This window comes from Aedes albopictus, chromosome 3, assembly GCF_035046485.1.
Source record: "Aedes albopictus strain Foshan chromosome 3, AalbF5, whole genome shotgun sequence".
NCBI classification, from domain to species: domain Eukaryota; kingdom Metazoa; phylum Arthropoda; class Insecta; order Diptera; family Culicidae; genus Aedes; species Aedes albopictus.
In genome coordinates this window covers 347975602-348001047 of record NC_085138.1, presented here as the reverse complement: position 1 = coordinate 348001047, position 25446 = coordinate 347975602, and the positions used below count along the sequence as shown (strand labels likewise).

Here is a 25446-nt window from a genome sequence, read left to right as displayed (position 1 = left end):
AGCACTGGCGTCGTCGTTCCTTCCGTTGCCGTGGGCTCCCGTGCCTACATTCTCCACGCCGTTCAGGTGCTGATCGAAGTGCTGCTTCCACCTTTCGGTCACCTCACGTCCGTCCGTCAAGAGGCCTCCGTCTTTATCCCTGCATATATCGGCTCGCGGCACGAAGCCGTTGCGGGATGCGTTGAGCTTCTGATAGAACTTCCGTATTTCTTGGGAACGGCACAGCAGTTCCATTTCTTCACACTCCGCTCCTTTCAGGCGGCGCTTTTTCTCCCGAAAGAGGCGGGTCTGCTGTTTCCGCTTTTGTTTGTAACGTTTCATGTTCTGTCGAGTCCTTTGCTGCAGAATTACCGCCCTCGCTGCGTTCTTCTCCTCCAAAACCGCTCTACACTCTTCGTCGAACCATTCGTTTCGTCGATTCCGTTCCACGTAGCCGATGGTGCCCTCGGCTGCGTCGTTGATGGCTGCTTTCATTGTACTCCAGCAGTCCTCATGGAGCTCGCCCTCGTCTGGCAACGCGGCCTCGAGATTCTGCGTGTATGCTGAGGCGACATCCGGTTGTTTTAGTCGCTCTAGGTTGTACCGTGGCAGTTGCCGGTACCGTATATTGTTGATGACGGAGAGTTTTGGGCGCAGTTCGACCATCACCAGATAGTGGTCGGAGTCGATGTTGGCGCCACGAGAGGTCCTGACGTAGAAATGTCGGAGAATTGCCGTCCGTCAATCTGAACGTGGCCGATTTCAGATTCTGTCTGCTCTGTGGTGATCTCCAGGTGTAACGCAAAGGGAGGCTGTGTTGGAAAAAGGTGCTACGTATGGCTATTTTCAATGAGTCGTAGGCCGTTTTCGTTCGTCTGCTGGTGGGCGCTGAACTTACCAATCGTCGGTCTGAATTCCTCCCCCTGACCTACCTGAGCGTTCAAATCTCCAATGATGATCTTGACGTCGTGGCTTGGGCAGCGATCGTACTTGCGTTCGAGCTGCGCGTTAAATTCGTCCTTGTCATCATCAGTGCTTCCGGAGTGTGGGCTGTGCACGTTTATTATGCTGAAGTTGAAGAATCGGCCCTTGATCCTCAACCTGCACATTCTTTCGTCGATCGGCCACCATCCAATCACGCGCCTCTGCATATCACCCATCACGATGAAAGCTGTTCCCAGCTCGCGTGTGTTGCCGCAGCTCAGGTAGATGGTAGATTACCTGTAAACGTTCGCACCATGGATCCTGTCCAACACACCTCCTGCAGCGCTACGATGCCGAACCCGCGGTCCTTCAGTAGATCGGCGAGAAGTTGAGAGATCGGCAGTTTCACGTACCGAGTTTCCAATCGTAAGTCCTTTTTTGTTCGCTGGGGTCGTTGCCGTTGGTCTCGATTCGTATTATTCTGTTGCTGATTTTCCGTTACAATGGTTTTTTACGGCTGGCTCGTAGGGCCTGACACCAACCCCCTACTTTCCGGAGGACTATAGTGCACAGTTGAGCTTAGAGTCCTTCCCTGGCACTCGGGCGTAGATCAGCCGCCCCTAACATGGGGATCAGACGCTGTTGTGAGCCGCTCCTCCTGGAGAACAGACGCTCAGGTTTACCGAAGCAAACCCCCCCCCCCCCCCTTCCCTGTCAGCCTACGACCAAAGTTCCCATTGGAGTTGGTTACCTGATCTTCCCTAAGGTTGCTCACTCTTAACTCATTTATGATTTATGTTTAATATCTATGAGGAAATGTTTGGGAACAAAACTAATGTTATTAGAATTCTTTAAAAAAACCAATACCTTCTAAAATAAATCTGTAACTGTGATGACACTGTTATCGAGAACCTTTTATGACCGTTTAAGGGAGTTCAGAAGGGCTCCAAGGTGACCTCTAGGTGTTGCAAAAGTGTTCTGGGGGGTTTTTCAAGGGTAGGATTTTCAGGGCAGATTTGGATTTCAGGGCATTATCATTAATCTGTCAATCTCTAGCGAAGTTCGGTAAAAGTTGCAAGCTTTACTTATTTTTTTCCTGTAAAAAAAACTTAACGGTTGAGATTTTGGTAAAACATCACCGAAGTCGGTGATTTTTTCTAAGGTGTAGACTTCTCAAGGAGCAAATGGTGGATTACCGGAAGGTCCTTTCTATTAGATCAGAATGTAAATAAGACGAGTATATTTTTTTTGGAAAGTTTCAGGATACTCAATACAGACTTCCATATAGCCATTGATGATCAAGTATGTAGCCTAAAAAGATTTATTTATTTCTAGGCATGTTGATAAAAGGTATCTTACACCCACATGTTTCAAACATTCGCCATTTAACTGTGTTTTCCATATAATTGTGCTTACTGCAACCTTGATTAATATAAATTTGCAACCGGAATTTTCGTTTCCATTCCTCACCAACTTTGCCATTTCCCATGAATACCCAGAGACAATAACCGCGAAAAGCCATTTCGTACACGGCCCACATTTCCATCTTTTTCGCAAAACCCTCACAGCAGCGCAGTCACCAGGTCATGAACGAACGGCAGTGTTATAAAAAAAGTCGTCCACACGTGCGAACCCAAACCTCGCTACATACTAGGTAGGTGAGGTATCTTCCACCTGAATCTGAACTCTGCTGGCGTCCACACACGCGCGCTCACACGGTAGGTCAACTTCTCATAAATCGGTCAACCAGCATCAGCATCCCAACCAAACCACGCGTCGTCGTCGTCGTTCTTTTGTACACGGACGTGTCCTTGCCATGCACCAGCACCAGCAGTGGATCAAGTTCCATTGACCAAGGTGGTGACCCTCTCCCTCTCTGCAATCTGCCGCCTTCCTTCAAACCCGAGCAGACGGGAAAAACTTGAGAATGCCAAAATAAGCTATTCTGCACTGAATTACTGAAGAGCATAAGCTGTTATTGGTTTGTTTGAGATAAGAGCTAAAAGAACAAAATTAATATCAAAATTTTGTATGCAATCAATCAAATAAATATCATTTTGAGCTATTACAAGAACTCACTAAGAACAGAAATCACTACGATGGTCCAAATATCATATTTAGCTATTCAATGGCAAATCAATAGCTAAATGTGATGTGCAATAATTCAATAGCATTTTAAAAGCAAAATGTGTTATCTTAATAGAAAAGCCCCGTAAACCTCTTCTATATTTGTTTTTTTGTTTGCAATTTCTTCAAAAAATAAGGTTAAACTGTAATATTTTATTAAAACCTTTTTATTACTAAAAGTATTCAAGACCAGCTTGTTTAACAAAACCATTGATTATCAAAACATATTAAAAACGATCAATATTATTAAAAATATTATGTTTACAAAAACTTCATAAAAACAGAAAAGCATTTTCGCTCTTTCAAGTCAAAATCATAAAGTAATTCAACTTCCTTAGTAAAGCCTCAGCGCGAGTGCTACTGCCGCGGTAGTTTACGTAGGGAAGGGTTGTTGGCAATGACAGCCGCAATGTGCCTTGCAGTCCTCCGGGAACGTTGAACAGCAACCCCCAACTCGTCCTGGAGGATTAGTCGTCTCTCATGTAGGCGCTCTGTAATTGCAATTGAGAAAAAAAAATGGTTTAAAATTGGCATTACAAATCATAAGCAGAAATACAATTTACCACGTATGTATTTGACCTTCTCAGGATCCAGCTGTTCGACTGGTTCTCTACCTTCGACTGCGTTGTTCCCCCCTCGTCCCGATGGATTGTTGGATGTCATACCAGAGACAGTAGCATTGCCCAACCCTTGTGGGAAGAGCCGGAAGACAAGCTCTTTCACGAAAAGATAATCGCTGTCCTGAGCATTTTGCGAAATGCCCAGCAGCCATTTCGCGTCTGGATATCCTGGTATCTCGGAGAAGTTCTGCCCTGTCGGTCTAGCCAAGAGGGCTTCCTGGAGCTTCATGTTAAGACTGCGGAGTTTATTGTTGTCCCGCTTAAGGACTTCATTCTCCTGCTTCAGGTCGGCCACCTGGTTTTGTAGGACTAGCAGGACAGCGTAGTCTGGGACCACTTCCATTGATTCGTTCCCCAAGGCTTCCTTCTCGGCATCTGAGTTCTCGTCGTCGGCCAACACTAGCTTGACGATAGACACTTCCCGCCCAGCAAAAGCTGGCTGGGCAAGAATGGCGGGAGAGTCGATCCTGAGATCCTCAGGGACATCTGGAACTGCAGCTCGGGAATCTGTTTCCTGATCCGGTTTTACCACTGTCGCGTCAGCCGGAACGGAGGAGAGGCCGAACGAAAGGTCCTCCGGAACTTCTGGCGCCATGGGATCGATCTCGGGAACTGCCGGGTCGCTTGGTGGTGCTGTGGTAACAATGGTCTTTTTAGCCCTTTTCCCCGGAACTGGGTTCACTTGCTGAAAACACAAAAATTTGTGGTTAGGAACAGGTTGCTAGAAATTGTTTATAGTAAAATCTTACCAAATTTGGAAGAAACTCCATGTTGATTTTATTAGCTCGCTTAGCATCACTTTTTTGTTTACCGGTTTTTCCCGGACGGCCCATTTTCACGATAAAATCGCTGCGAATAACTTTAAAATTCAAGCTCACAACTTCTCCACTCTGCTTCAATTTCGTCAAGCTAACAAGATGGCCAAAATTCTATCTGCAGGAGCAAAATTTAGTCGCGTAACATTTTAAAATGGTTTATCTATTTTATCCAGCGAACTTAATCAAACATCATCCGGTTCATCCATTAACATCTCTTGAAACACCTATTTGAATTCTTTTGGCTATTCAAAGTTTAAGCTAATGTTGGTCTAATAATTCTTATGTTTCTTATAACTAATAAACAAATAAGTTTACATTTGCGTGCTACAATTAGAGCTTGAGAGTTTGCTTACACAAAGTTGATATGCTATTTTCATTTGTCACGTGTTGTTCACAAATTGCACGGAAAAATAAAGAGTTCAATAAATTATCAAACCGATTCAAAAAAAAATATTTTTTTCGGATCTAACTTTGAGTTTTCTCATCATTTTATACATTTTATCATGCTTATTATCAGTATAATAATGAACATTTGTTGTGATATTCGAAAGCTTCAGGATCAATTAAATTATATATGTGAGAAATCTTCTTGCTTCACCAAAATAATAACAAAACAATCAAACGTCGCAGAAGTTCATCCATACAAAATACTAAATATAGCTAAATATTGTTTAAAACATAAAACAAATAAAACAATTGTAATTAAATTAGCTGCTCTACATAAATCATATACAAAGCATGTTCAGAAGTGCTTTTAAGTTTAAAAGTTAAGAGTTAATGACTTCATATTTAAATAAACATGCCAAACTAAATATTAAATAAATTATTTGAAATTGATATAATTGATATTTAAAAAAGTTTTTTTAAACCTGTTTTTTTTTTCAATTTACATTCAAGCGAATTTCTCCGTGCATGTTAAGGATGACTTCGACTTCGTTCAGCATGCTAAAATTGCTTCACATAAATATTGTGCTCAAGTTAAACATATTTTTATTTGTTTCGCTCTTCCGAAAGGAATTTTTCAATCATTTTTACAGCCATTTTTACATATTTCTTGAAAGATAACGTGTAAAGACGGATTTTTAAAAGTGTGCAATTTCTAGCGAAATGTTCATTGAAAAAAAAATGACTCAATTAAGTACAATCTCTGTGCAAAATATTCTAGCGTGAACCTGTTCAAAGCCATTGCTGTCAAAAATCGAATCATTAGTTTTGTTTACGTAATTTCTGTGGTAAAGTCCGAAATCCAAATAAATTTATTTCGTGCTTTGCAGCTAGTGTTTTTTTCAACAAATTTCTGTAAAACGCAATGAATTCTCGTCGCCGTCGGCAGTACTACTTGGCAGCAGAGAATTTTGGAGGCAAATATGTTAAAAAGGTGAGTTTATTTCATCGCTACCCTGTTCTAGAAGTCGAAACCATTTCTGAGTTATTTACAGCCAAGACGGATTGCGAAGAATCGATGTGGGATTCGTCCAACAGAAACGGAGGTATCAGACAGTTCCTCAGATGTGTCGCTCAATCATACAGAAAACGCGGATTTGCCTGACGAAAGTTTGAGTTTAGAGATACGTCGGACTCGATGCGAAGTTTAAATACGTCGGACTCGATGCCAAAACCACACAGCAGCAATCGCATACCTTTGGACGGGATTCAGCTTACTGATGTGGATGAAGACGAATTCCTAGATGATGATGATGTACGTTTTCCATGCGACCGATCTTTTGGGCTGGATGACTCAGAAGAAGATGATAAATCGGCGTTTCCCGATTATAATGTCAGAAATGTGAATGGTGTACGTATGAATCATTACGCTTTCATAAATTGATTGAAATTTCAATACATATTCTTCTAGTTTTCTTGTTTTTTTTTTTCTTTTCAACCGATTAGTCTTGAATGAAACCGATTTCATTGAGAAAATTTTGAATTGAGCAGTATGTAGTTTAAAAGTAGCAAAAAGTTGAAAAAATAATCAAAGTCATGATTGTGCTTTCTATTGCTGACTGCACCCCAAATTGGACTGTCACAATAGTGTGCACACACCTTCAAAGTGTGATTGCAGCGCAGGGACACGTCGGATCGAGTTGAGGTCTTCGGTGCGCTTATTCCTTATAAATGGAGGAATAAGTTCACCGAAGACGTCAAAACGATCCGAGGCAAATGTGCACTTTTATCACACTTTTTAGGCGTACCAAAAAAAGTGTGATAGTCCAGTTTGAGATGTAGTCTGCAATAATTAAACTATTAAGTTTTTTGTTGCAGGATTGTTTGCATCCCTTTTTAGTTTTGATAAAACGTTTGCACTCAAGTTCATGTATTGCTGAATAATCGTTAAAATCAGAAAATCTGTTTTTCTGCAAATATTTAGAAAGACTATCGCTTCACTGGATCGAATCGGTTGCTGTAATGCTTTATCAAATGTTAAATATATTTCTATGTTCTTTAGGTGTTCTCCTCATCGACCAAGAAAAAGTTCAAATGCATGTCTGAGTTGGAATGCTCAGACATTTTATTTATGGCACTTAATTTCTACATACGACATGGACTAACTCAATCTGCGTTGGAGGATCTTTTAAAACTTCTCAATGTGATCGCTGGCATTAAAACATTTCCGGAGAGTTTCGCATCGTTTATGGCGCTTCTTCAAATGAATCCCTACAACTCGCGTCGTGTGTATTTTTGCACAAATTGTCAACTTGATTATGGAACCGCCATTCCAGAAGCATCTTCTAAGTGTCCCATCTGCAACGGTATGGAAAAGGATTTTTTTTTAACAATTCCCATTGAGCATCAGATTCGGGATTTAGTTGCCAAACATAAGGACAAGATAGAAAAATACGCCACGACAATTGAAGAGGAAAAAATCGCAGATATTAACCGAGGTAAATTGGCCAAAGAAAAGGTGAAAGGACCAACTCTTACATTAAGCGCCAACACCGACGGTGCAGCTGCTTTCAAATGCACAGCGCAAAAACCTCTTTATCCTATTTTTTTAACGCTCAATAATCTTCCACCGGTGGATCGTTTTTCGAAACATAATCTCATCATCAACGCACTGTGGCTATCGAAAGGAGAACCTAATACCAATCTATTTTTCAAATATCTTTGCATAGAACTGAACAGTCTTTCAGAAACTGGAGTTCAAATAAATGGCATTACGTATTCCGTTTTGCTTCTGCAAGTTAATCTTGATTCTGTTGCAAGGTGTAAAGTACAAAATTTGAAGCAATTCAACGGAAACTACGGGTGTACATACTGCCTTCATCCGGGGGAAACTAAAGAATCAGGCACATCAAGATGTTACCCTGTAAAAAAGTACATTGCAAAACGTGACGATACCATTACAAGAAAACAAATGAATGAAGTTGACACGGACGGAACCGAAAGATTTGGAGTGCTTGGTAAAACCGTATTCGTCTCGCTGCGTGGTTTCGACATAATACAATCGTTTCCTCCTGATTACATGCACTCAATCCTATTAGGAGTTATGAGGCAAATGTGGAGCATGTGGACGGAGAGTGAATACCATAGAAATCCGTTCTACATTGGGAAAAGGTTGGATGAAGTGGAGAAGAGGATGTTATCCTTTCGACCACCATCTTCCTTCTCTCGCCATCCCCGGCAGCTAAAGGAGTATAAAAAGTACAAGGCTAATGAGTGGGAGGCCCTTCTCTTATACTACATGTATCCAGCATTAGTAGGGATATTACCACAATCCTACCTCGACCATGCCATGCTTCTATCATCATCAGTTTTCAAATTGCTGAATCCAAAGCTTAACGAGTCCACCATTAATTCATGTGAAAAACAATTGAAACAGTTCATGCTGAAATTTCAAGATCTGTATGGAAAAGATAACATGACGTATAATGTACATCTGTTGGCGCACCTGACTCCAGCCGTTCGAAATTTCGGAGCCCTCTACAATTTTTCCTTATTTCCTTATGAATCAGGTAAATACATATATTATGCACAAATACGCTTACAACGTTAGCATTTATTATTGGAGACAAATTTATGTCTTGAATTTTCAAGAACCCAAATCTGAAGAGAAAATTGATAGATAAAAGGTTTATGGATTGTTACCACTTCAGATTTGTGCTCTTGTAAATTGGAGGTGTGGCTTTATTAACTTGCACCTTTTTTAGAACAATAACGCACAGTGGACAAAAGCGTACTCAAATCACAGTACAACAAACTTTTGAAGATATGAACCAGTAAACAGCTGTACGTAATTCTAGGTTTTGTGGCATTCAAGATTTAAATTGACAATCGCTAGAAGTAATGTTACCCTTAAAATCAATTAGTTATTCGATTTCCAAAGAGACATTAATTTTAGCTACTTACGAATTATGTTGGGTTTTGGGAGCGATTTACCCCATTGTGCAGTAGTCAATACCGAAACAATAAAAGCTCTAGTTTACTCGCAAAAATTATTCACTTTTTTTTCTTTTCAGGAAATGCTATGTTACAGTAAAACCTCCATGAGTCGATATTGAAGGGACCATCGACTCAAGGAAATATCGAGTAGTGGGACAAAAATCCTTTGGGATGCTTATTGGAGGGACCATCATAGTAACCCAGAAATTATTTTTCAGTATGGAAAAAAAATACCTCCATGAGTCGATATCGAATCAAGGAACATCGACTCATGGAGGTTCGACTGTATTGGGTTATCGAACTGGTAACAACAAACCTATTCTCCAAATTGAGAGGAAATATTACATGAACCGAATCTGCCAGTATACCGAACTGCCATCAGCTTCGCCTATCAGAGATTGGATAAAATTGTTGTGGTCCAAAGATCATATCAAACTTGAATACGATCCAAGGACAATTTATTGCTCTAGTGATTCAGTGGTTTATGATGATAACATAAAGGAAAGAGTATTCAGCTTCCATAGCAGGCTTCATATTAATGGTCAAGATTATTGTACACGAGACACTTGTAAAGAGTTCAACTATGACGATTCATGGGTGGAGATCAATGGGATTTTTTATTGTATTGATCAAATTTTGTGTGATACAAACAATTCAACTTACATTATCGGACAAAAAGCCAGTGCTAGAAAGATCTATGATAATCTGTATTCATTCAAGCTGAGCGAGCAAAAACGAGTTGTTAAGATTAATAATACTATTCGACAATGTATAAACATGCAGATTAGCAAGGGTAACATTATGGAAGAATTTATCTCGAGGACCAAAATTCGCACGCAAATTGATTAATTTCGAAAAAGGATACGAAGTGTACGAAGAATTCTTTAATAAAATGTTTATATCTAACCTTTTTAGATATTTGTTTGGAGACTAGATTTGAAATAAGTAGGGAGGAACCGTGGAAACCTAATGAAGATCAAAACATGATATGATAGCAAAACATGTTCTTTATTTGATTTTCTCAGAAAATTGGGACATCTACTTAATATCAAAATAAGCTATCACATCACAAACAGATATTAGTTTGTTATTATTGTGTTATTCTCCTCTGCCCGGGTAAAGCATTCGTTTTGACTGCCATAGTTTAGAGGGGACAGGTGCCAACAGGCCAGCCGTATACTTAACGGTAATGACAACCGTAAATTGGAGTCTGTTAGCGAACAAGAGCAATAGATACACCGTGGTTTCACTGATTGAAGAGCTCAGAAGCAGGCTTGGACGATATTGGTAACGTATCATTAAGAAGTAGGAAAATTAGAAGAAGAACGCGAATCTAGATCGTAACGAAATGCATAGTATACGAGGAAGACAATAAAGTAGAATAAACAGAAGTCAGAAAGTTGAGCCTAATACAAAGTTACCCTGTGCCACGGTATCTCGGGATAGAAGCCCGAACGTAAGTGATCGGAAAGTGAAACCCTAGCAAAATCCATTCATAGAGGGGGTGCGGAAGAGGACAATAGGTTTTCAACAAACTGATTGATAGATTGCTTGCTTGAGTGGGATTGAGTGTGCAAATCGGTTGCGGCTGCGGGTCTCTTTGTCGGACCCCCACCACACCAACCAAGTCCAGTAGCAGCAGCCCGTAGGTAATTGCTGATTGATAGACTCATTCGCGAGGTCGCGTCGCGAGCAAGCGCGCGCGTTAGTGCGAATGCACGCGGTTCACTCACCAGTTGTCGTTGCCGGATCCCGGTCAAGTCAGGGCTATTTGATTTGCATACTCTCCGAATGAAATCGCACTTGCTTCATTCAGTAGGGAAATGGCAACCGGAGGGAAGTGCAGAAGATTTTAGGGACTTCTTCATGTTGTCATTATATTGTGCTACGGTTGATTGCAGCTAGCTGCCAGTCGCCAGCAGTCGTCAACGATGAGCGGACATGGCGTTTGTGGTTTTTCTGTGTCAATTGTCACTCCGGACGCGATAAAACTGGGTGCTTGACGAACCGTAAAGGAGCTGTGTGATGGGCCATAAAAGCTGGGCTAGCGCCTGGAGATGAAGTGCGTTAGGTTAGGAGGGTCATCTCAGCCAGCGGAGTTTGACTGGAAGAGCGCAAGCAGTGTTGCGGTAGGTTCATCGTTTCAGCGATCGTTAACTGGAAGTTGGTGTCTTTCTCTCTCTCTCTTCTTGGCGTAACGTCCTCACTGGGACAAAGCCTGCTTCTCAGCTTAGTGTTCTATGAGCACTTCCACAGTTTTTAACTGAGAGCTTCCTCTGCCAATGACCATTTTGCATGTGTATATCGTGTGGCAGGCACGAAGATACTCTATGCCCAAGGAAGTCAAGGAAATTTCCTTTACGAAAAGATCCTGGACCGACCGGGAATCGAACCCGTCACCCTCAGCATGGTCATGCTGAATACCCGTGCGTTTACCGCCTCGGCTATATGGGCCCTTTCGACATCCTGATGACGTGACCCGCCCACCGTAGCATCCTGATTTTCGCGGTATGGACGATGATTAGTTCTCTCAGCAGCTGATGCAGTTCATGGTTCATTCGCCTTCTCCAAGTCCCGTCTTCCATCTGCACTCCGCCGTAGATGGTACGCAGCACCTTCCGTTTGAAAACTCCAAGGGCGCGTTGGTCCTCTGCACAAAGGGTCCATGTTTCCTGCCCATAGAGGACTACCGGTCTAATAAGCGTTTTGTAGATTGTTGACTTCGTGTTGCAGTGAACTTTATTCGATCGTAGAAATCTGCGAAGTCCAAAGTAAGCACGATTTCCTGCCACTATGCGCCTCTGAATTTCTCTGCTGGTGTCGTTGTCGGCGGTCATCAGTGAGCCCAAGTACACGAATTCTTCAACCACCTCGATTTCATCACCGTCGATAGAAAAACTGGGTGGCGGGCGTGGTGATTCCTCCCTGGAGCCCTTTGCCATCATGTACTTTGTCTTCGACGCGTTGATGACTAATCCGATTCGCCTGGTTTCACTCTTCATTCGGATGCACGTTTTACCATCGTCTCAAATTTCCGAGCAATAAAATCAATATCAATATCTTCACTCTCCTTATTACACCTTCTAAGGCGATGTTGAACAGCAAGCAGGAAAGACCATCACCTTGCCGTAACCTCTGCGAGATTCAAAGGAACTCGAGAGTGTCCCTGATACTCGAACTACGCACATCACTCGATCCATCGTCGCCTTGATCAACCGTATCAGTTTATCCGGGAATCCGTATTCGTGTATAATCTGCCATAGCTGTTCTCGATCGATTGTATCATACGCCGGTTTGAAATCGATTAACAAGTGATGTGTAGGCACGTTGTATTCGCGTCATTTCTGCAACACCTGGCGGATGGCGAACATCTGGTCCGTTGTAGCGCGTTTACCCATGAATCCAGCCTGATATTGCACCACGAACTCTGTTGTAATCTGTGAGAGTATCTTGTGGGCAGCGCTCAGCAGTGTAATCGCGCGATAGTTACCATGATCCAACTTGTCGTCTATTCCTGTAGATGGGACACACGATACCTTCCATCCATTCCTCCGGTAATACTTCCTCCACCCTGTTAGTGAGATCTGGGGATCATTTATGATCGGTGACATGGGATCCGAGGAGGAGGTATTCCAATTAACTTCTGAGCACTTTCTGCGAATTTCAGAGACGTTACGGTGGCGTTACATAGGTGTTTCCGGGGGTTTGAGGTGCATTACGTTTGGTCCGAGGGGTCTAAAGGGGGGTTGCAGTGGAATTTCAAGATGCCTCTGAAGATTTTCGAACATTGCGGCATTTTCTACGGTGCGGCTGTTCCTTTAGAAAACGACAGACCACGTGAACTTTTGTGCAAAGCCTCTTTTTAAAACATTTCAACGACCGCGCGGTGTTTACGTTTCGAGAAATCTGACGATATGCATGCCTCCTTTTAGGCGCATTGAAATATCGCATATCGCCTCCACTTTAACATCTTATGTATCATCTTATACGATCACTGGTTGACTGGAAGATGCGTTACATGGGATCCAAGGGGGTTTCAGGGGGATCTTGGAGGCATTTCAGGAACTTTCTGAGGATATTCAGCAACCCCACCACAATATATTTTGAAAGGTTACTGAAACCCCCTGAAACAATATTGAAATGCTTCTGAATCCCCCGTAATCCCATTAAAATAGGGCACTGCATGAAATTCTCTTTCACTCTTTCAGAAATTTTGTAAACAACAAGGCCAAGAAACGTCAAAATTCCATACAAAATCAAAACAATGCAGTGCCGTATACCAACAAATCCTGACAGAACGCCCTTAAAAGGCTCCTCAAATACCCCGAAACGCCTCTGAATTCCCTTGGAAATCCCTTTTTTGGGCTCTCTGGGAACTTTATGGTAACCCCCTATAGCCCCACCTCAAATGCTCAGGAGCCAGAGCTATTGAACTAGATTCCCTCATTAAGGCGAAACTGGAAGCATTTCCTCACTTTTTGGTTTTTGATTTTTTATAAAATAACGAAGCAATATTTTCAAAATCGGTTTTCGTGCACATGTAGAGCATGGATCAAGGTATCTTCTGATTTTTTTTTGTGTTGGAAAATATTTTTCGTTTTTTCAGAAATCTGAAATTTCACAAAAAATGGTTTCTGCAAAAATGGAAAACATTTTCCACCTAAAAAAAATCAGAAGATTTCTTGATCCATACTCTACATGTGCACGAAAACCGATTTTGAAAATATTGCTTCGTTATTTAATAAAAAATCAAAAACCAAAAAAATGAGGAAATGCTTCCAGTTTCGCCTTAAAGACCAAACTTATTTTTTGCATAAATTTCCTTCGTAACTGCATTTTGAAACAAACCCCTCTTTCACATCTGTGGATCGTATTTCAATGCCGCCATGCAAATCACCGCCAGTATAGGAAAGAAGAGCAATTTCTCTGTCTAGTAATGTTTGTGAATTTCATGGGAAACTTAAAATATGACCCACAGATGTGAAAGAGTGGCTTGTTTCAGTGGCCCTTTTGAAATGTTGGTGCCGTTATGTCTTTTTGCCTTTCTCGTATACTAAGTGTACTGGATAGGCTATATGCTCACTCCAAAAATGAATTTTTGATAAAAAGCTCGGAGGGTCGAGTCACATATACCAATCGACTCAGCTCGACGATTTAAGGTGATGTCTGTGTGTATGTATGTGTGTATGTGTGTGTGTGTATGTGTGTGGACAAAAATACTCACATCACTTTTTGGCAGTAAACCTCAACCGATTTTAATGACCGATGGTTCATTCGACGCGGCATCTGTTCCCATTGTTTACTATTGAAAATGGTTCCGATCGGTCCAGCCGTTCCGGAGTTATGGCCATTTAGGTGTTACGGATCTGTACCCTTGGAAGGGGCCATACATAAACATGTAACAAACACATACATACGACACGTTAAACCGCGGCATTTTGGATAACCTGATGAACAGTAAGCAAGAAGACAGTCTCAGACCATCTGAAACGGTAGTGTTCCAGAATAGGCTCCGGGTGTCCCGCCGGAAGTGGTCAAATATAAAAGTGAACCAAATCCATGCATGCGACACATCCAATTGCGTCAATTTTGAAAACCTGATGAATAGTTAGCATAACAGTCTCCGACCATATCTGAACCAGTTGTGTTCCGGAACCGGTTCCGGATGTGCGGCCGGAAATGGCCAAATGTAAAAGTGAACCAAAGCCACGCATGCGATACATCAAAGCGTGACTTTTTTGATAACCCAATGAAAGGTTGGCATAGAAAAAGACTTAGACCATATCTGAACCAGTAGTGTTTCAGAGCCGGTTCCGGATGTCCCGCTGAAAGCGGCTAAATATTAAATTGATTCAAACCCATGTATGCGACATATCAAACTGTGGCATTTTCTATAACCTGATGAGCAGTTAACAAGAAAACAGTCTCAGACCATATCTGAACCGGTAGTGTTTCGGAACCAGTTCTGGGTGTTCCGCCGGAAGTGGCCGCATACAGGCCCGTGCACAGAAGTTTGGGTGTTACCCCACCCCCGACTCCCCAACTCCCACCCCCCCCCCCCCCACCCCTTGTGCACGGGCTTGGCCATATGTAAAAGTTGACAAAACTTTTGCATGCGGCACATTAAATCACGTCTTTTCCGACAACTTGATGAACGCTTATCAAGGAAGTAAGCTAAGACCACATTATGGACTGTCAGTAGTGCCGAAACTAGCTCCCGGCTTCCCGCCGAAAGCGACTAAATTTAAAATTGAACCAAATCCATGCATGCGATACAGCAAAGCACGGCTTTTTTTGATAACCTAATAAACGTTAGCAAGCAAATAGGCTCAGACTATTCAAGAGACTATCGGTAGTGTTCCGCAACGGGTTTCAGGCCGAAAGTGAAACCAAACCCATGCATGCGATACCTCAAATCATGGCTTTTTAGGTAACATGATGAATAGTTGAAGAAAATAGACGCAAACTAAATCAGTGTGTTACGGAACCGATTCCAGGTGTTCCGTTAGAAACAGTCAAATGTAAAGGAGAACCGATACATGCGACATATCAATGACTTATTCAGTAACAAGATAAACGGTTAACCAACCGGTAGTGTTCCAGAACTGGTGACAAGACGAATTACGCGTCGGAAGTGGTAAAATATAGAATTGATTGATTTGTCTTTATTAAAGAGACTTTCAGAAAATATAGAAGAGAACTAAACCATAGCAGCGGTTTTGATAATCTGATGAACGGTCAACAAGAAAACAGTCTCAGGCTACATCTAGAACTTGTAATAATATTTCGGAATCGGTTACGGGTGTTCCAGCGGAAGTGATCTAATAGAAGTGAACCAAAATCATGCATGCGGTACATAAAATCATGGCTTTTTCAAAAATTTGCCGCAGAAAATAGCCTCAGATCACAATTATTATCGGCTTTTCAGGTAACCCGATGAACAGTTGACAAAAACATAGTCTAAGACCATATTTAAGACAACCGGAATCGGTTCCAGGTGTCCCGCTGGAAGTGGTCAAACGAAAAATTTAACAAAACCCATGCAAGCTGCACATCAAATAGCGGAATTATAAAAGTGAACAAAATAAATGTCAAAGCGGTAAATCAAATTGTGGCTTTTTTGATAGCATGTAAACGTTGGGGAATACTTCTGAATACTTCTGTAAATATCTACAGACATTTTTCAACAGCCCCTTTTGAATACTTTTCGACATTTTTTGGGATCAGATTTGGCCAATTGCCTCAGAACTGCTTGCACAATTTCTTCAAGATCAAGTCCCAAGGCAATTTATATGGAAATTCGTCTGGTAATTTCTTTGAATATGTCTCTGGCAGTTCTTCCGGAATTTTTTCGGGGTTCTTTTGATAATCTCTTCGAAAATTCCTTCGAAAATTCCTTTCATTTTCGGTTATTCTTTTGAATACACAGCGCAACATTTTTGTGTCTCGAGAGCAAACTTATGTGTCTCTGCTAGATTTTGGGACGCTGAATCCGAAGCTGGGCTCAGATTTGCTCCAGAACGTCGCAGCTATACCTCAACTCGCATGGGACTTTTTCAACGTGTTGTACAAAATACAACAGCTCGATCACTCGAGGGTTAAGGAAGTTGTGATGAAACTCTTGAAACTTTCCAAAAACAACTTTTGAGAAATTTTTGGAAGAATCTCAAGTGTAATTCCTGAAGATTTAAAAAAAGTATTCGTTGATGAATTTCTGGACTGTTTCGAAGAAATTCAGCTCAAATGAATCCCTGGAGGATTTTTTGAAGAATTTCTAAAAGAAAAACAACAATGAAGGAATTATTGAAAAATTTCTAAAAAAATCCCAACAGAAGTTTCTGAAGATTTCCTAAAGCAGTGAACACAGAATTGAAGAAAATTCCCTAATTTAAAAAAAAATACGCCTTAAAGCAATTTTTGAAACACTACATGCATGATTTTGCATGTGAATGTGAAATTTTAAGAGAAATCAATGTAAAAATTTCTGAAGGAATTTTGAGGAAGATTTTCCTCAGTATTTGCGAAAAAATGGCTTGTTAAAGCGCAATAAGGCTAATACAAATTTCGATTTTCTCTTATGTCACCGCCCCCTCGGAAAATTTTGGTCGGAATTCAACATTTTGAGGGGGGCACAAATAAAATGTTCAAGAAAATCAACAAATTTAAGGTGTAACTCGAGTTCCACAGAAACTTTCTTAATAAATCCGATGAGTTTATCTATGTTGCCTAATTGTTTGGATATTTTTCCATCGAATACATTTATTATTTATCATCCTCCCCCTTAACGAGTCAACGAGCGCTGTGACAAAAGAAGATAATGAGATTTGTTCCTGCCTAAGATATAAAACTCAAATAGGGTAGTGAATGCATTTTGGCCCGGACGGGTATTTTGGCCCACATTGGGAATTTTATTACATTTATCAAAATCTTAGCTACACCACAGCGAACATCATATGTAGATTTGCGGAATCAATTCGAATGCTTGGTTTATGAATTCCTGTAGAGACGTCTTGTTTCCAAGTGTTTATAAGTAACACTGTAACGGGCGTCATCGCATCCTCATTTTCCACACCACAAAACACTCGCATCGAATCAATTGATACGCCTATTTTCCACAAGCTGGATGCAGGCAGACAATTACATCAACCGGTCAACAATTGCATAGAGATCTCCGACAGCGTGATTCAGACAGAATCACTAGCCCAGCATACCTACCTGCCACAACACCACGCATAAGCTGCGACCAGTGCGCATTGCGTGCCCTTGGCTTGTGGCAACGGCTTCGCAATCGGTGTAACCGCACAAATCCAACCAGCCAAAACCCAGTCAGCCTCTGGTATGCTGGTATGGTGGTCCCTCCGAAAAATCGTCAGAAAAACGAAACCGCACGCTCTAATTCCTAGTGTGAGGCAATTACGTCGATCCAATCTGCGAATGTAACTGCTGCAGGTCGGCTCTATGGGGCGGTGTGTGGTGATATGACCGAGAGACTTCGATACGCGCGGTCTGGTCGCGTTCCGCGTCTATTTTGGTTCCAATTTCAACCGAAAGTGGCCGCCTTGTAAAGTGATTTACCATCATTATTGGATGTCCGTCGTCAGCTCGCCGACTGACCGCACAGCACATGTGTTGTAGGGGTCGAATCGAGATGATAAACGCGCCGGTTAAAATTCATCATTATCGGGGGGTATTAACCAAGCCGCAATCGGCTTGAAGTTGAGCTGAGAGAGGAATTTGTGATTGCGCCGCCAGTTGGTTAGCCGGTGAGTCGGACAGTAATTGCCTCATTGTAGACAAATTGGAATTTTACCGCTCTTTTGCAGTTGTGCGGCGCGGAAAGTCGAAGTGCATTCGGAGGTGTGTCTCTTTCTGCGGTGTGCTTGGGTGTTGTGGTTGCTTGTGGGATTTTTTTTGCTTTTGATCCATGAAGGGTTAATCGTAGTTCATTGTCACGGATTAGGAAAGATCGCATATCTATGCTTTATGAGGCAGGTGTGATTTGCAAGTTGTTTACTATTGAAAACACATTTGCATTCAATCGTTTCTTTTTTTTTTTGGTTTGAGACTCAGTCATTGACTCTTCTAGGGATTCCTTTAGAAAATTCTTTCAAAACTGTGTTTTTCGGCTTTGGCAAATCTTACAGAATTTACAAGAAAATATTCCAGGGATTGATTTAGTAATTCTTTCATTCTTTCCTTCCGAATATCGTCTAGAAATTCTACGAGAAATTGCTCTAAAAACTGAAGGATGATTTCAGGAATTCCTCTAAGAAACAAAAAAAATATTATTCCTTTACAAGTGCTTCCAGAAAATTTTGTTCAAGAAGTTTTAGGAATTTTCTCCATGGATTCCATTGAAGATATCTGATATAATGTGTCCAGTCAGTCCAAGTATTTCTTCAAGGATACATCCAGAAATTCCTGCAGCTTTGCCTTTGGAGTTTCGGTGATTCTAGTAAGAATTCCTTTATTAATTTCTGCAGAAAATCATTTCTTTAGATATTCCTCAAGATATTCCTCTTTAAATTTTCTCAGAAATTACTTCCAGATTTCCGCTACGAATACTTGAGCTAGTAGTATCTTCACAGAATTTTTATGAAGGTTATTCAAACATTTCTCCAGAAATATTTCCTAAGCATTCCTACTGGATTTTATCCTCAATATTCATAATCGATTTTTATGGAAACCCTTACATAGGTTCACCTTGTTTCACCAGGTATTTTTCCGAAAATTCTTCTAGAAATACGTCCACAGACAAAGAACTCCTCCAAAAAAAGTCAAGGAATTTTATTAGATTTTTTTTTAATAAAATTTGTCATGACATGAGATTCAAACAAAAATCCACAAGGAATTTTCCAAAGAATTTCTTTCGGTTTTTTTCTTTATAGCTTTCCTCTAAGATTTATTATTAATTCCCCTTTGGATCATTTTGTACTCCTGCTTTGCATCTTTCATAAATTTTGCCAGATATTTCTACAGGAATTCAACTAGAGATTTCTTGATAAATTACTATTTGATTTCACATATAAATTCCTCAAGGGATTCTTTTTGATATTTATCCAAGAACTTTTTAAGAAAATCCTTTTTTATACCTAGATTTTTTTCATTCTTGCTACGGTTTCTTCCAGGGTTTCCTTCGGAAACAACTCCATAGATTCCCTCGAAAATACCCAAAGTAATGTCTTAGCAATTTTTTCAGATGTTCCTCCTGAATTTATTAAATTGATATAAGCAGAAAAGCATACAGTGATTCGTTCAGGGATACTTCAATCTATTTTTCTCTGTAATAACTTCAGGAATTCTGATATCTCTTGATATTCCTGCATGAATTCAGGAATAGTTAATGCATTTCTCCGAAAGCAATTCTTCGAAATTTCTACAGGAATTCCCTTAGCATTTTCATGAGTGATTTTTATGGGTATGTATCTACAGAGATTCAGCCAAGTGTTTCTCCAGATCCTCCAGGAAATACCTACTACCCATTATGATTTTTGACATACAGCTCCAAAGAGAAGTGTACCGTAAAATTGGGATAGAAGGCAGAGAGGACGGTTTGGCAGACGTTGAGACGGTAAGGATGAGATAAGATGAGATTTTCTCGAAATTCCCTCAGGAATTCTTTCAAGTATTTCTTCTCGAGATTCTTCCCAAAATTCCTCCCGGCAATCCTTCAGATCTTGTACCGACAGATACGCGTATTTCAAATACCACTTGTAATCTTCCTCAGTGTCAGTTACCCATAGTGTATAGTGGATAACTGACACTGAGGAAGATTACAAGTGATAGTCGAAATACGCGTATCTGTCAAAGGATAAGCAACAGAGAGTAAAAAATTCGAAGATTCAAAGTGAAGATTGACATTCTCATTTTCTCATTCGTGTTTGGTCACATTCATTGTCAGCTGAATGCCTCTCTTTTTTCATTCATTTCTCTGTCACGAATATTGTTTCGCACTTCGTAAAATGTCCAATTTCTGTTAACAGACGCACAATCCGACTTAATGGACAAATAGAGAACATAATTAATATTCTAATTAACTACTATACACAAGTTTTGAGCTAATTGGAAGTATAATCGGGAGTTACGGTCCAGTTTTATTTCTCAGTGAAAATTGTCAGTGACAGAAAAATGAATGAATAGGTGAAAAAAATCATTCACCAAAATGAATTTTATTTTGATCCCTCAGTTGAGAATCTTCAAAATTCACGTTGAATTTCACTCACTGAAAATGAAAATTTTAAACTTTGATAAGCAATTAGGGCGGAATTAAAAGGTACGAAACTGATTACACACATTCGAAGAATTCCTTCAGATGTTACTTCCGGAATAGCCGTAGGGATTGCTGCTGAGATCTCTACAGAGATTTCTGCAAGGATTACTTTAGAAAATCCTGAAAGGATTCTATTAGTTATTCGATTCGGCATTCCTTCACGGATTGAGCTCCTTCAAAGAATGTTTCTGGATTCCCTGATGTTATTCTATTTGGGATTCCTCCCAAAAAGGAATATGACTAATTTCTGCCGAGATTTCTTCTGGCAACCTTTGTTATAGCCGGAGTTTCTGATGGAATTCCTTCAACAATTCTTCCCGAGTTTCCTTCCGGTATTCTATCTTTAATTCTTTCATTCAGGGATGCCATATATACAGATTTATTTGTTTTATACATATTTTTGATCATCCGTACAGATTTCGTTTTATATGAAATATAGACTTTTGAGCTTGGGGGCTATTTTATTTTTGTATGGGATACAGATTTTTCACCAAAATTTTGTATAGATTACAGATTTTTAAAAAGAGTGATACAGATTTTTCAAAAAAATCATCTGGCATCCCTGCTTTTAGGGATCGCTGCTGAGCTTCCATCCGAGACTCCTGCCATGATTCCTCTAAGGATTTCATCAGGTATTCTCTACGGGATTCCTCAGGAATAAATTAATCCCTATTTCAGAAAATCATGAACGGATTCTTTCAAAAATTCTAGCCGGTAATCCTTCAGGGATTCCTGCTGGTATTCTTTCAAAGATTTCTATTATATTCAGAGAACCCTAGTGTAATTTTTCCAAGTATTCGTTCCGTGGAAGATTCTTGTCGGATTTTTTTTTTATTTCTCCTTTAGTTTTCTCGGGATTTTTTATGTGATTCTTTCCAGTTGAGATTGCTCTCAGGATTCCACCAGATATGACTCCAGGAATTTCCTTTGGAAAATCCTCCAGAAATTCCTTTAGGAAATCCTCTTGGGATTCCTTAAGGGATTTCTACCGGGATTGCTTTAGAAAATCTGGAACTGACAAATGTTCCAGAAGGCATTACTTCAAGCATTACTGCTAAAATTCCGTCAAAGACTCCTACCGGGATTTTATAAAGGATTCCCTTAGGGTTTCCTGCTACACTCTTAGAAAAAATTATATAAATTTGATGCAAATTTGGAGCGGCCCGTTTGACACAAATTTACGTCTTGTATCACAAATAAAATCGGGCTAGCAATCGCTACAAACGAATCAAATCTGAAACATATTAAAGTAAAATAATGAACTAGATTCGAACCAAGGATCGGTATTTTCGCCTCACTGCATTCATATTCACTCCTCTTTGCTGAAGCGAATCGAGAAAGATGCAGCAAACGGATGGTCGTGACCAAACATGCAACCTCATCACCAGTGGGAAGCGATGCGCCAGCTGCATGACATATATATTCGTTGCCGTTCGTCGCAGTTTGGATCGCAAGCGAATTAATGAATGGCGAATGTTGAAGAATGCTGGTGAGCGATCGAAGCGGCTATTATCATAAGTAGAAGAGAATGTCTGCATGTAATGCATACATTTTTACTGTATTGTTATTGAAATGCTAGATTAACAAAGAAAATAATTCGAAAACATCAAAAATTTGTATGCACAATATCAATCGTATCACTCACGAATCGCACCACTGCTCGATCGCTTGCGATGCGAATGTGGACAAATGAATAAATTCTAAATTTAGCTTTCAACCGTTCGCCGCAGTTTGCTGTTGTCGCTGACAAGCATACACACAAACTAAAGCGACAGCCGTTCGCTGCTGACTGTCTTCGAATGTGGAAGAAGATGAAAAGTGGAAATCAGGAACCCTGATTCGAACACTGGCCCGCTGATTGAGAGGCACGGACTATACCTCTCGGCCATATCACCGAGTTGTAGGGCAAGTGATAAATGTAAAACTGTTTCTACCTACCTGGTCAGATAGATTTGTTGACATCTTGTGCAATCAACTCGAACCTACATGATGGATGTAAAATTCAGTCAAGTTTGCCATTCAGTCATGAAATGTTTACGTCACGTGTAAATTCCTAACTTTTGCTTCAGGGTTTCCTCCATATGTTCCTTTGAAGATTTCTTCAGGGAATCTTGCGGAAGTCTATCAGGTATTCAAGCCAGGATTCTTGCTGTGATCCCTTCAAAGATTCTTCTCGATTTTTTTATATTCCTCAAGGGATTTCTCCCATGATTTCACCCGAATTTTTTCCAATTATTCTTCCAGTGAGTCCTACTGAGTTTCCAGCCGGAATTTTTTTGAGCGTCCCATGAAAGATTCTGAACGGGATCTCTTTCGGAATTTCTTTTGTGACTTTCAGGGATTTCCCCCGAGATTTCTACAGGAGAACTTCCTCCAGCGTGAGATAAAGCTGAGAGTGGGAGAATAAGGAAAAAAATAGAGAATCAGAGAGAAATATGCTTATTGATTTACGTAGATATCTCTGACTTCATCTCACAGTTATTTTCTTATTCTTCTTGAGTAGTTATCCTCTCATTCACTAAGTATAGATGCATTGTATACATACGGATCAGAATACAACCATAGTATAAAAATTGTGTTAAAACAGAGCTTGAAAATATTATCGGATGTTGAGGAGGACCCACATTGAAGATTTTTTTTGGAACTACACTATAGACTTACAGTTTTTTTGTGAAATCATGTTTTCAATCAATTTAATTGGAACTTGACTGTTGATAATATGTTTTTTATAAAGATTACAGTGTTGTGAGACACCTTGAGCATTAAAGGGTTAGTATTAAAATTGATATTTATATCTTGCCAGGTTGCAGGTTGGTACTTTTACACGATCAGAAGGCATATTCTTTTTTACTTGCGACATAAGCGTTATCATCGTTTCACCTGAAAATAAAGACAGATAAGGTGAAAGGACATTATTATCATAAAACATCAGAAAACTATTCTAAAGAACACAATGTGAATATACAGAGGAGGGACAAAAAGATCTGAGCAGGTAAAATTAACACTTAACAAAACAACTACCTGCATTTTTTCATAAAGTACCGTAACATGAATTGAAAAATAACAAACTTTGAACAGAGAAAGAAAAATAGGTAATACCACTCAACAATCACCCGTTCTGTATATCTATCGCTACTCTTTTCCTATAGCACCAGGCTCCCATTCTATCTGTCTCTCGTCATCATCAGAATACATATCATCAACGGCGGCAACAGCGGATCTCTCGTTGGAATGTGTTGGCTTTGAGCCACGTTGTCCAGAGTTCACGCCAGACAGGGTTTGATAAGGTTAGATCGTTACAGTCAAGGATGGGAACACTCACTTCCAAAGAGTTACATTCACTTGCCGTTTTCTCAGCTCAGAAGCTTGCAATCAAAAAACGATGTATGGACGACTTTTGCCTTGTGGTTTTGTCTAACATTTTGCCGAATTTAGTAGGGATCGCACACGCATACCGAAGTCGTGAGGGAGTTGCGAAGGCAACTCTCCACGAGGTGAATGTATATTACACTCACTTCGTGGAGAGTCGCTTTTACAGCTCTGTCGCGAATTTAGTATGCGTGTGCGACCCCTACTCTATTCGGCAAACTTTTAGACAAAACCACAAGGCAAAAGTCGTCCATATTTCATTTCTTTATTGCAAGCTTCTGAGCTGAGAAAACAACAAGTGAGTGTAACTCTTTGTAAGTGAGTGTTCCCATCTAGGCATGGGTGACTCACTCGCGAATCGACTCAAAGAACCGATTCGCGAAACTGAGTGAATGAACCACGATTCTTTTCAAAAGAGTTACGATTCGCTGAAGTTCATTACGAGTACAACAAGAGTCGAAAAAAATTGGATGACTGCGTACTTTAGTGATGTTTACAGAACATCGCAATCTTTGCCAATCGATCATTTTTCATTCGTATATTGTATGACCGACTCGAGCTATTGATTGGATTCTCTAGTGGAAGGAACGAAAATCTGTGTATCCTGTATTTATTGCATCAACGTGTGAGTCGACGTCCATACCTTGCGAGCTGATTTCCTTGAAAATTAAACATTCAAAAAAGGAGTCGGCTCACAAATGGCATTTTTCATCATGTTTTTTTTTTATTCTTACTCACTTAACCTAATTTACAGCTCTTTTGTCCACTAGGGTACTACGTGAGCGATTCCAATTGGACGCTGCCCTTTCACTTTGTACAGCGCCTAAATGTATTCTATTCTATTTGACTTTATTGAACTGGTTGCCTTTGTGCTTCTTTCACTCTTCTACCCTGTCCATGATAGAATGATGAGCACGATTATGCTGATGTGTGGCTGCTGTTCCTTAACCAGTCCGATTGGGGGTCCATTGTGAGTTGCGGTTCGCCGATATCCAAATTCCGGGTCCGTTAGAGCTATATGCTCCGAAGAGGGTCAGATGCCAGCTGCTCTCGGGGGGAAGAGCAACTGACGAAAAATTGCAAGTGCCGGGGCTGGGTTCGAACCCATGACCATCCGCTTATGAAGCGAACGTGTGGACCACTGCGCCACGGGCCCCGACTTTTTCATCATGTTACGGAAAAGAGTTGCTGAATCGGTCAAAAGAGTCGACTCTTTTTTGAGAGTGAATCGGTAGCGATTCACTCTTAAAATTCAATCATTTTCCCATCTCTATTCCCATCCCTGGTTACAGTGCATCAAACATTTTAAAAGTTCCTCTGTTAGCTGACTGAATAATTGTGCACAAATGACAAAAAGTTGGGGCAAGACTGGGAATTGTACATGGTGGCTTACAAGGAATAAAAAAATTGGATTGAAAAAACGTATCCCAGTAATTTTCAATGACTTGGTCACTATTCT

The 25446-nt window shown here is 40.5% G+C and overlaps 3 protein-coding genes across 4 annotated transcripts in view; 1 reads left to right on the top strand and 2 right to left on the bottom strand.

Moving 5' to 3' along the window:
- The window catches only part of LOC109401984 (D-beta-hydroxybutyrate dehydrogenase, mitochondrial-like), a gene marked incomplete at its 3' end in the record, with an annotated part of 357759 nt that overhangs the window by 130671 nt on the left and 201642 nt on the right, over nt 1-25446 (bottom strand).
- The window catches only part of LOC109401974 (elongation of very long chain fatty acids protein 7), a 195301-nt gene that overhangs the window by 24873 nt on the left and 144982 nt on the right, over nt 1-25446 (top strand). The window lies entirely within an intron of this gene.
- On the bottom strand, nt 3388-4535 carry LOC115259151 (uncharacterized). The gene is made up of 2 exons (XM_062859711.1): nt 3594-4535; nt 3388-3521 (listed from the first exon to the last, which is right to left on the bottom strand). Exons 1-2 carry the CDS (start codon nt 4243-4245, stop codon nt 3388-3390), a joined length of 786 nt encoding a protein of 261 aa, XP_062715695.1. The 5' UTR covers nt 4246-4535.